Source organism: Brassica napus, chromosome C7, assembly GCF_020379485.1.
Source record: "Brassica napus cultivar Da-Ae chromosome C7, Da-Ae, whole genome shotgun sequence".
NCBI classification, from domain to species: domain Eukaryota; kingdom Viridiplantae; phylum Streptophyta; class Magnoliopsida; order Brassicales; family Brassicaceae; genus Brassica; species Brassica napus.
The window spans coordinates 26,668,742-26,682,127 of record NC_063450.1 but is presented as its reverse complement, the minus strand read 5'-3'; the positions used below and the strand labels follow the sequence as shown (position 1 = coordinate 26,682,127).

Sequence of the window (13,386 nt, the reverse complement as noted above, 5' to 3'; positions counted from 1 at the left end):
GGCTACAAGAACAAGGAGAATGCAAAACTCTTTCTCGGTTATTGAAGACTCAGAAGGGACTGAATTTTATGAAGAGAAGGAGATAGCTGGGGTCATTACGAAGTATTATCAGGACATCTTCACCACCAAAAGCGTTGGTGACTTCTCTATCGTCCATGATCTCCTCCCATGCAAGGTGTCAGCGGAGATGAACGCTGAGCTCATAAAGATGCCAACTGCCCAAGAGGTCAAAGATGCAACTTTCTCTATAAACAGCGGAAAGGCTCCGGGACCGGACGGTTTCTCCTTCAAATTCTATCAATCTTACTGGCATATAGTTGGCAAGGATGTGACGAAAGAAGTTCTCAGATTCTTCGAGACCAGCAGGCTTGATCCACAACAAAACCAAACTCACATTCGCTTGATCCCTAAGGGAACCTGCCCGAGACAGGTAGTGGATTACCGGCCGATAGCCTTGTGCAATACACATTATAAAATCATTGCCAAAATCCTCACTCGAAGACTCAAGGCTTTCCTCCCGCAGCTCATCTCTAAGTCCCAATCAGCTTTTGTTTCCGGGAGAGCAATCGCGGACAATGTCCTCTTCAGACATGAAACTCTCCACTATCTTCGGACATCGGAAGCAAAGAAGTTCTGCTCTATGGCTGTGAAAACAGACATGAGTAAAGCGTATGATCGGATTGAATGGAACTTCCTAAACATGGTGCTTAGCAAACTTGGATTCGAGCCCCTTTGGATATCGTGGATCATGGCTTGCGTTGAGTCGGTTTCGTACTCATTCTTGGTGAATGGCACTCCACAAGGGAACGTAGCTCCATCTCGTGGTATACGACAAGGCGATCCCCTATCACCGTACCTGTTTATCCTCTGCACTGAGGTGCTCTCCTCCTTATGCGACAACGCTCAAGCTAAAGGAACCTTTCCGGGAGTCCGGGTCTCGCGTGGAAGCCCTTTCATCAATCATCTTCTCTTTACGGACGACACAATGTTCTTCTGTCGATCTAGTGCCACTGCTGTCTCGAAACTAAAGGAGATCCTCAATATATATGAAGCTGTTTCGGGCCAACGGATAAACCTCCAAAAATTGGCAATTACCTTCTCGGCCAAGACCCCTCCGGAAGTGAAACTGGGAGTGAAAGCTACTCTAGATATTGAAGCGGAGGGAGGGATAGGTAAGTACCTTGGCCTGCCCGAACTTTTTGGCCGTAAGAAAAGGGACATCTTTGCCTCTATCCTAGACCGAATCAGACAACGGATCAACAGTTGGACGACCAGATTCCTCTCCGGTGCGGGGAAACAAGTTCTACTCAAGTGGGTTCTAGCGGCAATGCCCAACTATGCGATGTCCTGCTTCAAATTACCATCCTCTCTGTGCAAACAGATTCAGTCCCTCCTTACGCGCTTTTGGTGGGACGCAAATCCGGAGAAGAGAAAGATGTGTTGGGTTGCATGGACTACGTTAACCAAGCCAAAATACGCAGGTGGTCTTGGGTTTAAGGATGTTGAAACCTTCAACGATGCTATGCTGGCAAAGATCGGGTGGAGATTGATTAAGGACCCGACGTCCCTTGTAGCGCAAGTTCTACTTGGAAAATATGCTAAAAACACATCCTTCTTGGACTGTGTACCACCAGCCTCGACCTCGGATGGCTGGCGGAGCATATTATCCGGGAAAGAAGTACTCAAGAAGGGCTTAGGTTGGGCGGTGGGGAATGGTGAAAACATCAATGTATGGAGAGACCCATGGTTGTCCTGCTCGTTCCCGGAAGCTCCCATTGGTCCCCCTACGGAGGAATCTGCACTTCTTAAAGTTAGTAACCTCCTCTGCCCAATCTCCAATACTTGGAACCTTGACACCATCCGACGATACCTGCCTCAGTATGAGGAGATAATATGTGGCATTATCACGAGTTCTGCCTCTGCAGAAGACACCATGGTGTGGCTCCCTGATGCGCGGGGCTGCTACAGTACTAAGACAGGGTATGGGGTGGCTTGTGCCTCTAATCATAACTTGTCTCTCCTCCCATTGGAGTTTGATTGGCTCAAGCATATTTGGAACCTGAAGACGGTGCCGAAGTTAAAAGATTTTTTATGGAAGATAATTAACAAAGCAATCCCTCCTTACGTGCTTTTGGTGGGACGAAAATCCGGAGAAGAGAAAGATGTGTTGGGTTGCATGGACTACGCTAACCAAGCCAAAATACGCAGGTGGTCTTGGGTTTAAGGATGTTGAAACCTTCAACGATGCTATGCTGGCAAAGATCGGGTGGAGATTGATGTAGGACCCGACGTCCCTTGTAGCGCAAGTTCTACTTGGAAAATATGCTAAAAACACATCCTTCTTGGACTGTGTACCACCAGCCTCGGCCTCACATGGCTGGCGGAGCATATTATCCGGGAAAGAAGTACTCAAGAAGGGCTTAGGTTGGGCGGTGGGGAATGGTGAAAACATCAATGTATGGAGAGACCCATAGTTGTCATGTTCGTTCCCGGAAGCTCCCATTGGTCCCCCTACGGAGGAATCTGCACTTCTTAAAGTTAGTAACCTCCTCTGCCCAATCTCCAATACTTGGAACCTTGACAACATCCGACGATACTTGCCTCAGTATGAGGAGATAATATGTGGCATTATCACGAGTTCTGCCCCAGCAGAAGACACCATGGTGTGGCTCCCTGATGCGCGGGGCTGCTACAGTACTAAGACAGGGTATGGGGTGGCTTGTGCCTCTAATCATAACTTGTCTCTCCTCCCATTGGAGTTTGATTGGCTCAAGCATATTTGGAACCTGAAGACGGCGCCGAAGTTAAAAGATTTTTTATGGAAGATAATTAACAAAGCAATCCCGGTTAGCTTTAATCTATCTAGTCGAGGAGTCCCCCCATTTGCGTGTAAACGATGCGGCGGAATAGAAGATGATCTCCATGTATTTGTGTCATGTTATGGGAGATGGCTCCTTTTGTATGGAAACCGGGGACTCAGATCCCTTCGCTTGCTACTTTGCTATCTCAAGGCAGCAAGTTGATCACTCTCCCCCCTATTGGTGTAGCTTTACCATTGTGGCCCTGGTTGTTGTGGAACTTATGGAAATCACGTAATAAAGTATGCTTTGATAATAGGTTTTACATAGCAGAAGAAGTACTCAACAAGGCTATTACAGATGCAAGGGAATGGCAATCAGCACAAGCAAACCCCTCATGCCCGACCCTCCACTCACCGACCTTGCAGCCCAGAGCAACAGAGCCCCCTTCCACGGAGCTGGCCTGCTACTCCGACGCGGCTTGGAGCACAATCACAAAAAGGTGCGGTATTGGCGGTATTTTCAAAGGCTCCTCATCTCTTCGCATTCCAAACATCAGCTTCTCCCGACATTTTATCTCTTCAGCATTTATGGCCGAGGCCATTGCTGTCCGTTCTGCAGTCATGACGGCTGCTTCGTCGAACTTTCGAACCCTGACGGTCTACTCTGACTCTCAAGTCCTAATCTCCATGATTAAGGCGAAGGAAACCAGACCGGCACTATATGGGATATTGTACGACATCTATCACTTCAGTACCTTGTTTGATTCTATTTGCTTCAGTTTTATTCCTCGTTTAAACAATTCAGAGGCTGACTTGGTAGCAAAGTCAGCTCTCGCCTTTGTAGACTCTGCCTCCCTCGAAGGAGTGTAACCTTTTAGATTGAATTTTAATGAAGTAGTTTTTGACCAAAAAAAAAGAAGAAAATTGTTACCCAATCTACTCTCTACCACATCTGGCGTCAGAGAAATAATATCCTCCATAACCAAGTTTTTATCCCTCCGGACACGGTTTTCAGGATTATTGATCGAGAGGTGAGAAATATTCTCTTAGGAAGGAGGGGAAGGAGACTATACAACACTCTCTTGTCTTCTTGGTTTAAGTTTGAGTAAAGTCTGTTCTAGAAATCTGTAAAACCCTCTGTAATACTTCCTTGTTTTTCCTTTTTATGCTTTGGAAGTGTTGTCTTTAGGATTTTAACTTTGTAAAATCCTTTTTTCATTTTATATGATATTAACGTTTTAGCAAAAAAAAAAAAAAAGCTAATAAGAAAGTACACTTGTAATATAAGGTAGAAAACTACTACTCCACTGTGCAAATCTTGTACCAATAGTAGCATATGATCACATCATTTGACTGGTCTTTGACCTCCGAGTAACCGTCTTTGTGTATAACCCCAATGTCTCCCGAGTAGAACCACTCGTGCTCTCTCATTCAAGCCAATGGTCCTTCCTGGTCTTTGTTTCTCAGAAAGTAGCTCACCATGATGCATTCAAACCTTGGCTGTGAACGTTTGAAAATCACATGACAAAGATAAGAGTCAGAGCCGGATGAGATCGATGTTAAAGGAGTTATGCGACCTATGCATAATACCTCTTACAAATTTGGCGACCAAAGTGAAACAAACGTTTACTTTTTTGAATTATCCACGGTGTCCGGCTACCGAGGTTAACCGGGCCCCATGAGTGCACTGATGGCCAACAGAGATCGAACTGCGGGTTCATCGTATTAGAGTTATCCCTCAAGTGCCAATAGCCCAAGACCCGTTGGTTAAAGAGAAACCAACTGTAGATAGAGTACCAGCTTTTGAACTGCAAAAGAACTGGAGTTGTGGAAAAAAAAAAGAGACCTTTGTTTCATGACGTAAATTTGACAAAGGCGTTGCGTTGCTTCTTTTGTGTAAAATTAACTTCATCACTATGCAACTCAATACTGGCTCAGTGGCTTCAGGTTCTGTAACAGCAACATAAAAGTCTCTGACCTTTTGAGGACTTGGAGCAAGAGCTCTTGAAACTGGGTAGATATTTGTATCGGGAGGAAACGCCGTCGTATAGTAGAAATGAGTAGTTAATAAGAACTACTAAAGCAGAGAACTTGCTCATATTACATCTCTCTCTCAAATCATAGACATCGTTATCAGTCGAGCAAGCTGATAATATAAAAGGAAATTGTATATTTATTTATATATTTTTTAAAACAATAAGCTCTGTCCGTATTATTATTATTTGCGATAAACATTATTTTTTTCATCAAATAACTTTCCCAAAATCTCCTCCTCCATCGCGCTGAACCGGTTTTCCATCTCAAATCCCCGGGAATTGGATTGTTTCCCTGTCGGGGAGAATCATCATCATCATCGGCCTCTCTTTACTTCTCTCCGCCTCTCGTAACCGTCGCTATCTTCACCGCCACCGATCTCATTTCTCCTTCCTTCCAATCGAACCTCCGTGCGATGCGGTGATCTAACGATTGGACTCGGGCAGCCTTATGTGTTAGGGCTTTTCCACGCATCTTGTTGTGGGACACTGTCTTCCGGATCATCCTCCGTTTCCAAATGGCGGCGCCGAGGCCGACGGGGAGCCAGGATCTGTTCGATACGTATTTCAGGAGAGCAGATTTGGACGGAGATGGTCGTATCAGTGGTGCTGAGGCTGTCGCTTTCTTCCAAGGCTCCAGTTTGCCTAAGAACGTCCTTGCTCAGGTTCCTTTGAATTGGATCTTTCACCTGTGGGATCGTTTGGTAGAATTGCGATGAAGCCTCTCTTTTCATTCGGGAGCTTGTAGTGTATTTATGTGATGCTATAGGAGGCTCCAGTTTGATCTCGGTGTAGTAGTCTAGGATTAGAATGCTAACAACTTTTATCAGATTGGCGCATAAGATATTTTTAGTGGAAATGTTTAAGCGTTGGCATATTGAAATAGAGAAGCAATCTACTGTGCATATGCTTAGAACATTGGATGCAATGAGGGAACTAAGCATATTTGAATTCTATCATACGTTTCTGAACTGTAGACAACATTCTGCAGATTTGTGCATATATAAGTTTTTCAGCTCCTATTGTGGCTATTAATCTTCGGATATGTTGATGTTATAGGTATGGTCCTACGCGGATGCAAAAAAGGCTGGTTACCTTGGTCGAGCGGAGTTCTACAATGCTTTAAAGTTGGTAACTGTGGCACAAAGTAGACGGGAATTGACGCCTGAGATAGTGAAGGCTGCAATTTATAGTCCTGCTTCAGCTAATATCCCTGCTCCCAAGATAAATCTTGCTGCAACACCCTCTCCCCAGCCCAGGGGAGTTGTGCCTGCTACACAAGCTCAGGGAGCTACATCGATGCCATCATCAGTAGCGGCTGGTGTGAGAGGAGGCCAAATGGGCGGAACCGTAAGCACTAGTAATCAACAAGTAGTCCCGGGCCAGCAGAATCAATTTAATGGCCCACGCCTGGCTCAACCACCGCAAAACTTTCAAAGCCAGGGTATGCCAGCTGGTGCGCCTCGTACTGCACCTAATTCAGTTACCAACCATATACCAACACCGCATATGACAACTGCAGTAATAAGCTCTACAACAGCTAGACCTCAAGAATCAGCGCCTGTGCACAAGCCCCAAGATTCATCTGCTCCTTCAGGTGCTCGTGCTCTAGATGCGACATCCAATCAATTGGTAGGCAAGGATCCCAAGGAACTGGCGGCATCAGGAAACGGTTTTGCCTCTGACTCACTTTTCGGAGATGTGTTTGCAGTTGCTTCCACGGAGCCAAAACAACTTACTACTGGAACTACGTCGACAGTGGCCATCTCATCTGTTTCTTCTGGAACTGTTGTGGCTCCTGGGGTTGCACAGTCTGTAGTTAGGACAAGTTCAATTCCGCAACATGGCTCTTTGGGACAGCATCCTGTTGGGGTTCAGAATCAGCTTGCTGGACAAATAAGCCAGCCATTTGCTCCCTCCGGTGCAGCTTCTGGTACAACTGGCTCTACTGTTGGAGTTGGAATGTCAGCTTCTAGTCAGATGACCCAGCGTCAGTCTCAGCCCCGACCCCAATACCAACCCCAGCCTCAACACCAACCTCATTCCCAGCCTCACCACCAACCTCACCATCAACCTCACCACCAACCTCAGCCCCTAACTCACCACCAACCCCACCACCAGCCCCGACCTCGACCCCAACACCAACCCCACTCCCACTCACAAGCCCCTTGGCCAAAAATGACTCCAGCTGATGTCCAGAAATATACCAAAGTTTTTGTGCAAGTTGACACTGATAGGGACGGAAAGATTACCGGGAACCAGGCTCGCAATCTGTTCTTCAGTTGGAGGCTCCCGCAAGGTAGGCTACATTTTCGTTTATGTTACTTCATCCATTAACAGTGGTCTTGTTTCAGTCTGAGCTTGTTGTTATGATGGTGAATATGCATTTTAATTAAGTGACACTTTTATAGTTATGTATATCATTTTTATGTGTTTTATGGGAATGTAGACAGTTTATGTGTGTTTCCAATGCTGTTCCTTGGTATTACAGAGGCTTTGAAGCAGGTTTGGTATTTATCCGATCAAGATAATGATAGCATGCTCTCACTAAGGGAATTTTGTATTGCTGTCTATCTAATGGAGCGTTATAGAGAGGGCCGACCTCTTCCCCCAGTGTTCCCAAGCACCATAATATCTAGTGAGAGCATGTTTACCTCTCCTGGTCAATCTGTGGCACCACATGGCAATGCGTCCTGGGGACATCCACATGGTATGGCATCAAGCAAACCTTTTTCTGTATTACTTGCATTATTTTTCTGCTGGCGGCATGTGTATTCCTGGACCAAATATTGTAGGTGTCCAACATCATCAACATCATGGGGGTTCGAGGCCACCAGCTATTCCCAAAGGAAAGCCTCCGAGACCGGTTCCTCTCTCACCTAGTGATGGAATGGTCCAGCCCACTCAGCCAAAGCGTAAGATGCCGGAGCTGGAAAAATATCTGGTGGATCAACTTAGTAAAGAGGAGCAGGATTCACTCAACTCGAAGTTTGAAGAAGCAACTGCCATTGATAAAAAGGCACTCTCTGGTTTCTCTCTGATTTGCTTTCTAATTTGCCAATGTGGTAGTTTTTTTAGGTTAGCGTTATCAGGCAGCCTCTGGAAACTATACATAATTCCTTTTTTTCCACTGTTTGTAAACCTATTTTGATACTACTTCTGGCAATTTGTGTTCTTTCTCTGCATAGAAGATCAGTTATTGACTGAAATTTGGCATACCCTAGAAATTTATGTGACGGCTGTTTCTTTTCTTAAAATCCTTGTATTTTGGTCATCAGGTGGATGAACTTGAAAAAGAAATAGCTGATTCCAAGCAAAAAATCGAGTTCTTCCATGCTAAGATGCAGGAACTTGTAAGTATTTCTGCTTATTCCGGTTGGTCTTTTCTTTCCCAAAATGTTGTTTGTAATTGCTTATTTTGATACCAGTAGTAGTGGCAAACACCGGTTTGACATTATTATTATTGTATAGTTTTGTTGTTTGATTTGTGCTGAAGTGATCTTAAAATCTCGAGGAATATAGTTGTTTTGAGGAAGTTCCTTACTATTACCAACGATAAGTTTGTTTCTTTGACCTTCACCCTTTGGTTCCTTGGGTGACAGGTTTTATATAAGAGCAGATGTGACAACAGGTACAATGAAATTACGGAGAGAGTCTCGGGTGATAAACGTGAGGTATACAGTTTTTGTGGCACTGTGCTGCTTCTGTGATGGTATCACACATCCAGTTGTTTACCTAACATACTAAATCTGTAATCCAGCTTGAATCTCTAGCAAAGAAATATGAGGAGAAATACAAGAAGTCTGGCAATGTAGGCTCTAAATTGACTATTGAAGAGGCCACGTTCCGTGATATACAGGTAGTTTACAAGCAGTATCCCAGTAACATGGCTTAATTTGAATTATTTGCAAGCTATGTCTCCTTAAAAATATGATAAACCTCCCTTTAAATCGCAGGAGAAGAAAATGGAATTGTACCAGGCAATAGTCAAATTTGAAGAAGGCAAGCTTGATGATGGTGTTGTTAAGGTAAGCCACGCGGGCTATCCCGTTGATTGATTGTGATTGGTGGTTGTAGTTAGCTGAATGTTGTCTTGTAGGAGCGCACTGAACACATCCAATCAGGCCTTGAGGAACTGATTAGAAATTTGAATGAGCGCTGCAAACAATATGGAGTACGTGGCAAACCCACTACTCTGGTGGAACTTCCTTTTGGTATAGATTTACCCCTTCTTGACTCCAATGAAATAACACTTTTAATATTGTATTCTCTCAATCAGTATACTTGCGATTTTGATTTACCCCTTATTGTATACATTTTTTTTTAATGTTTTCATTGGACTTCTTCGCTTTTCACAGGTTGGCAGCCTGGAATCCAGGAAGGTGCTGCGGATTGGGATGAAGAATGGGATAAGCTAGAGGAGGAAGGTATACTTGCGATTTCGATTTAGTTATCTTTGTTAGATGAGATTATCGAGGAAGCATGGCTTAAGATGTTTAATCAATGTTTCTTGTTTCCTTATATTTACCTGTCTTCTAAAACAGGGTATGAATTTTGAAGTCGAACACTTGAACTTTGCATACTAATTTTTCTCTACTTTCAGGGTTTGTCTTTGTGAAGGAGCTTACACTTGATGTTCAAAACATCATAGCCCCTCCAAAGGAAAAATCATCGGCTTGGGAGAAAGAAATTACTGCCTCTTCAAATGAAGGTGAAGACATTTCATCCTCAGATGTTGAGTCTAAAGCAGAGAAAAAGCCAAGCAGTGATGAAGAGGCTTCTGAAAAGGATCCAGCATCTGCAGACGGTAAAAAGGATAGAAACGGATCTCTGGATGACTCTAATGTTAGAAAGGGTATTGAAGCTGACGATTCACCCCGAACCAAAGATACGAGGAGGTAGGCCTCTTTTCTTAGACCGTGTGTGTTATGGACTCTGCATTTTTCTCAACAGTGGATATTATATACTTTGGTAAAATGTGGAAAAGTAGAGTATAGTATGTTCCTACACATCTCAGTTGACTTACATTGTCTACATTATACTCAATTTTGTCTCAGTGAAAATGGCCATGATGATGGTGAATCGACTGCTTCTACTGGCAAAACTGTAAACTATGACTCTCACGATGAGACGGATTCAGTTTCAAGCTTCAACCCTGACAACGGAAAGGTATATTGTGCTCATGTGCTCTAGATTAATATTGATGCTTCGTCATCTCAATCTAATTGTGGCGAGCGTTATGTGTTTACGCAGGACAAGGATCATGAGAAGCATGATAGTGGCTTTGGATTCGGGTTCGGATTCGATGACTTCAGCATTAAGCCTATAAAAACTGGCTCCACCCTATCAAACGACTTCCTCCCTCCAAAGCTATCTATATTTTCTGACTCTGTCTCAAGCCCGTCGGCAAATGCAAACGACGGTTTCACTGCAAAACCTTCCTTGTTTGCTGATTCAGTCCCTAGCACTCCAGCTACAACAACTGCCTCTTACTCAGGCAATAAATCGTACTTCGACGACTCGGTTCCGAGCACTCCTGCTTACGCAGGTAAATCGTTCTTCGACGACTCGGTTCCAAGCACTCCTGCTTATCCTGGAAACTTGTTTCCCGAAAAGAAATCGTTTTTTGACGACTCTGTCCCAAGCACTCCTGCTTATAGCACGTCTGATTTAGGCGGGAAGCCGTTTGCATCAGAGACTCCTCGTTCAGACAACTTGTTCCCAGGGAGAAGTCCCTTCATGTTCGACTCTGTCCCAAGCACACCTGCCGCACACGATGACTTCTCTTCCAACACCTTCTCCCGCTTCGACTCATTCAACAGCAACAATAATGACGCTTTCTCTCTATCACGCTCAGACTCGATGCGCAGCACAAGCGAGCCAGACCCATTCGCGTCCAGGTTTGATTCATTCAACTATCAGAGCTACGATTCATCTAGCAACAACTACGCGGCCGAGACACCTAAAGCCTCGTTGACGAGATTCGATTCAATTGGAAGTACTAGAGACGCTGATTACAGTCACGGGTTTGGGTTTGATGACCATGACCCGTTCGGTTCTACCGGACCATTCAAAACAACGACAAATACAGCAGAGACACCACGTAGCTCTGATCATTGGAATGCTTTCTAGCACCCCAAGCCCACGTGTGATAACGTATATGATCACATATTATATTGTTTGCTGTTTTTTACTACAGTTCGAACTAGTTCTATGTATTTTTATTTGTTTGGTTTGCCCTCTTCTGCTTGTTTCATTTTTTTTTTGTTAATATATAGCAGTTCATTTGCCATTTTTTCCCTTTTTAAGGATTTTTTTTTGTCGAGTGTCGTTTGATCTCCGAGTAGTTTTTTTCTTTGCTCTTCCTTTTATTTTATGATGAATAGTGAAAATTTATGTGTCCCGGATAAACATAAATTGAGATTGTATCTTTGTAATCGTCTTGTATGGATAATTTTCAGATGATCTTACACTAGATTGATTGTTTTTTTTTTCTTAATAATCCGTATCTATCTATAGTTCTGATTTGTTTTGTCTTTTTTAACTCTAAATCAAAACGACAACGTTTAGATGTAAAATAAATATCGGGGCATTTCTGTAGTAAGATACGATAATTACGGGGTCTATCGTCACTTTAGTATTACTCCTCCTCGTCGGTCGTCTTCTTCATTTGTCCGTGAAGCTGAGGAGAAGTGACGAGAAGAGGGAAGCTCCGATCTGTTAGGGTTATTTTATTTCAAGGTAATCAATCACATTCTCCAATCATTCAAAAGGTTTACGCTCTAGATCTTTCATTTCCGGAAGAGTTAAGGAGAAATAAATGGCGGCGGGACCGGGAGGTGGAAGATCGATGCTTGGATCCATGCTTCTGTTTACGGTGGTCCTCTCGCTTCAAGAAGTGTATAGAGGGAAATTAGCTTCTTCGGAGCTGTTCACGATCCTTGGAGGCTTCACTAGCTCACTCCTCTTTCTCTTCTCTCTCACAGTAAGTTATAGGATTCTCCTCAGTAGTCTATTTCAAACTTGATTCGTTAGATATTTGGTTTATCAAATTCCTCGAGAATCTGGGTCAATGCGATTTGTTTACTTTGCAGTTCATAGGAAATCTCCAGGAGTCTTCTGGCACGAAGAGTAGCTGGGGTGCAGGTTGGTGTTTCTCTTTGACATGCACTTTATTGATAAAATCAATAATCTGTTAAAACTTAAAACACTTCTCTTTTCTGTTATCACTCTCTCTGTCTAGTTCAGAGATTTTAATGCCCAAAATATTTACTTTTCCTCGATAATAGATTCCAAAAGGTTGCTTTTGAGTGTTTCAAGGGCATGTATGTATCCTTGTGAATCAATTCCTGAATGTGGAGATTAGATATTTTAATTGATCTGTTTCTTTATTGTCAAATGATTGTCATTTCTTAGTTTATGCAAGAATCACTGTGGAAACTATGGCGTAAAGTTTGTTTGCTGATGAAAAGTTCTTCTTTTTTCTTCGTTTATTTTTTTTGGCAGTGGTTATTGCGGAGATCATAGCTCTTGTAGCTGCTAGCACGGTGCATCGAGTTTGTATTACAACCTGGTAAGACTGACACTAGTTCTGCTCTATATTTCGAGTGTATATTCAACCGATGTTACTGCTATTCCGTAACTCTCTCTCTCTCTCTCTCTAGCTAACAACTGTGGGTTGCTTTGCTTTGTTGTTCAATGTTTTTGGGTTGCAGTTTTTTGTTCTCTGCTGGGCTGTTATACGAGATGAACAAGATCTCTGGATACATGCTCTCTGAGTCAAAATCTAAAAAACATTGAATTAGAGAACAGGATAATGTGTTTATTTTTGTTTAGCACTAAAAGATTCAAGGATACTTCCAACTTCATGAACTAAAGACTTAGAATTTCTGCATCTTATGCTTGGTCGATTTTGTACTTGTGTTTATGACTCTATGTTCTTGGAGAAAGTTAGTCAAATAATATATATCTAGTTTTGAATTATGATTAGTACAAATTTTCAGAGCTTTATGAAGTTCTGTGAGTGTTGGACTACTAATGTTGTAGTGGGGTTGGGTTCGTTTGGGTTGGTAACATGTAAAGTTTGGTTTCGTATTGGCCTTTTAACTTTTTCATAGCACTGAAGTTGATTCACATATACAGTAGATGATTGGTAGATGTCTGATCATAGTGGGTGGTGTTATCTAACTTACTAAATGAATTGCCAGTCGAAAAAGAGAGTATTTCACGTAAATATATAGAAACATAAATGTTATTATGAGTATGGTTCTGTTTGTTTCACCATTTGTCATCTCCGTCCAAATGATTCATTTGTATGATCTATTCAGATGATCCATTTAAATTTTTGTGATTGTTTGTTTATCCATCCAGATAGTTCATCTAAATAGAGTTTATGTTTGTTTCTTTATTTTCATTTTCATCTAAATGAGTTTAGTAAACAAATTACCAAAATACCCCCTTGTGTTGATTTAATAATATATTCGATATTAATTTTAACTATATTACATTTAATTATTTAATCTAATATATTTATATTATAATTATTTCAAAATT

At 42.6% G+C, this 13,386-nt stretch overlaps 2 protein-coding genes across 2 annotated transcripts; both read left to right on the top strand.

The window, feature by feature from the left end:
* Window positions 1-4,995: 4,995 nt before the first annotated feature.
* Window positions 4,996-11,308, top strand: LOC106348602 (uncharacterized calcium-binding protein C800.10c). The gene is made up of 13 exons (XM_013788368.3): window positions 4,996-5,498; window positions 5,893-7,132; window positions 7,325-7,543; window positions 7,629-7,852; window positions 8,112-8,186; window positions 8,436-8,507; window positions 8,594-8,692; window positions 8,790-8,861; window positions 8,933-9,047; window positions 9,192-9,260; window positions 9,437-9,731; window positions 9,891-10,002; window positions 10,087-11,308. Exons 1-13 carry the CDS (start codon window positions 5,352-5,354, stop codon window positions 10,963-10,965), a joined length of 3,618 nt encoding a protein of 1,205 aa, XP_013643822.1. The 5' UTR covers window positions 4,996-5,351; the 3' UTR covers window positions 10,966-11,308.
* A 113-nt stretch (window positions 11,309-11,421) lies between these two features.
* On the top strand, window positions 11,422-12,816 carry LOC106348603 (keratinocyte-associated protein 2). Its single transcript, XM_013788369.3, has 4 exons — window positions 11,422-11,818; window positions 11,928-11,979; window positions 12,340-12,406; window positions 12,549-12,816. The coding sequence occupies exons 1-4, from the start codon at window positions 11,654-11,656 to the stop codon at window positions 12,631-12,633; spliced, it is 369 nt and encodes a 122-aa protein (XP_013643823.1). The 5' UTR covers window positions 11,422-11,653; the 3' UTR covers window positions 12,634-12,816.
* Window positions 12,817-13,386: the final 570 nt, after the last annotated feature.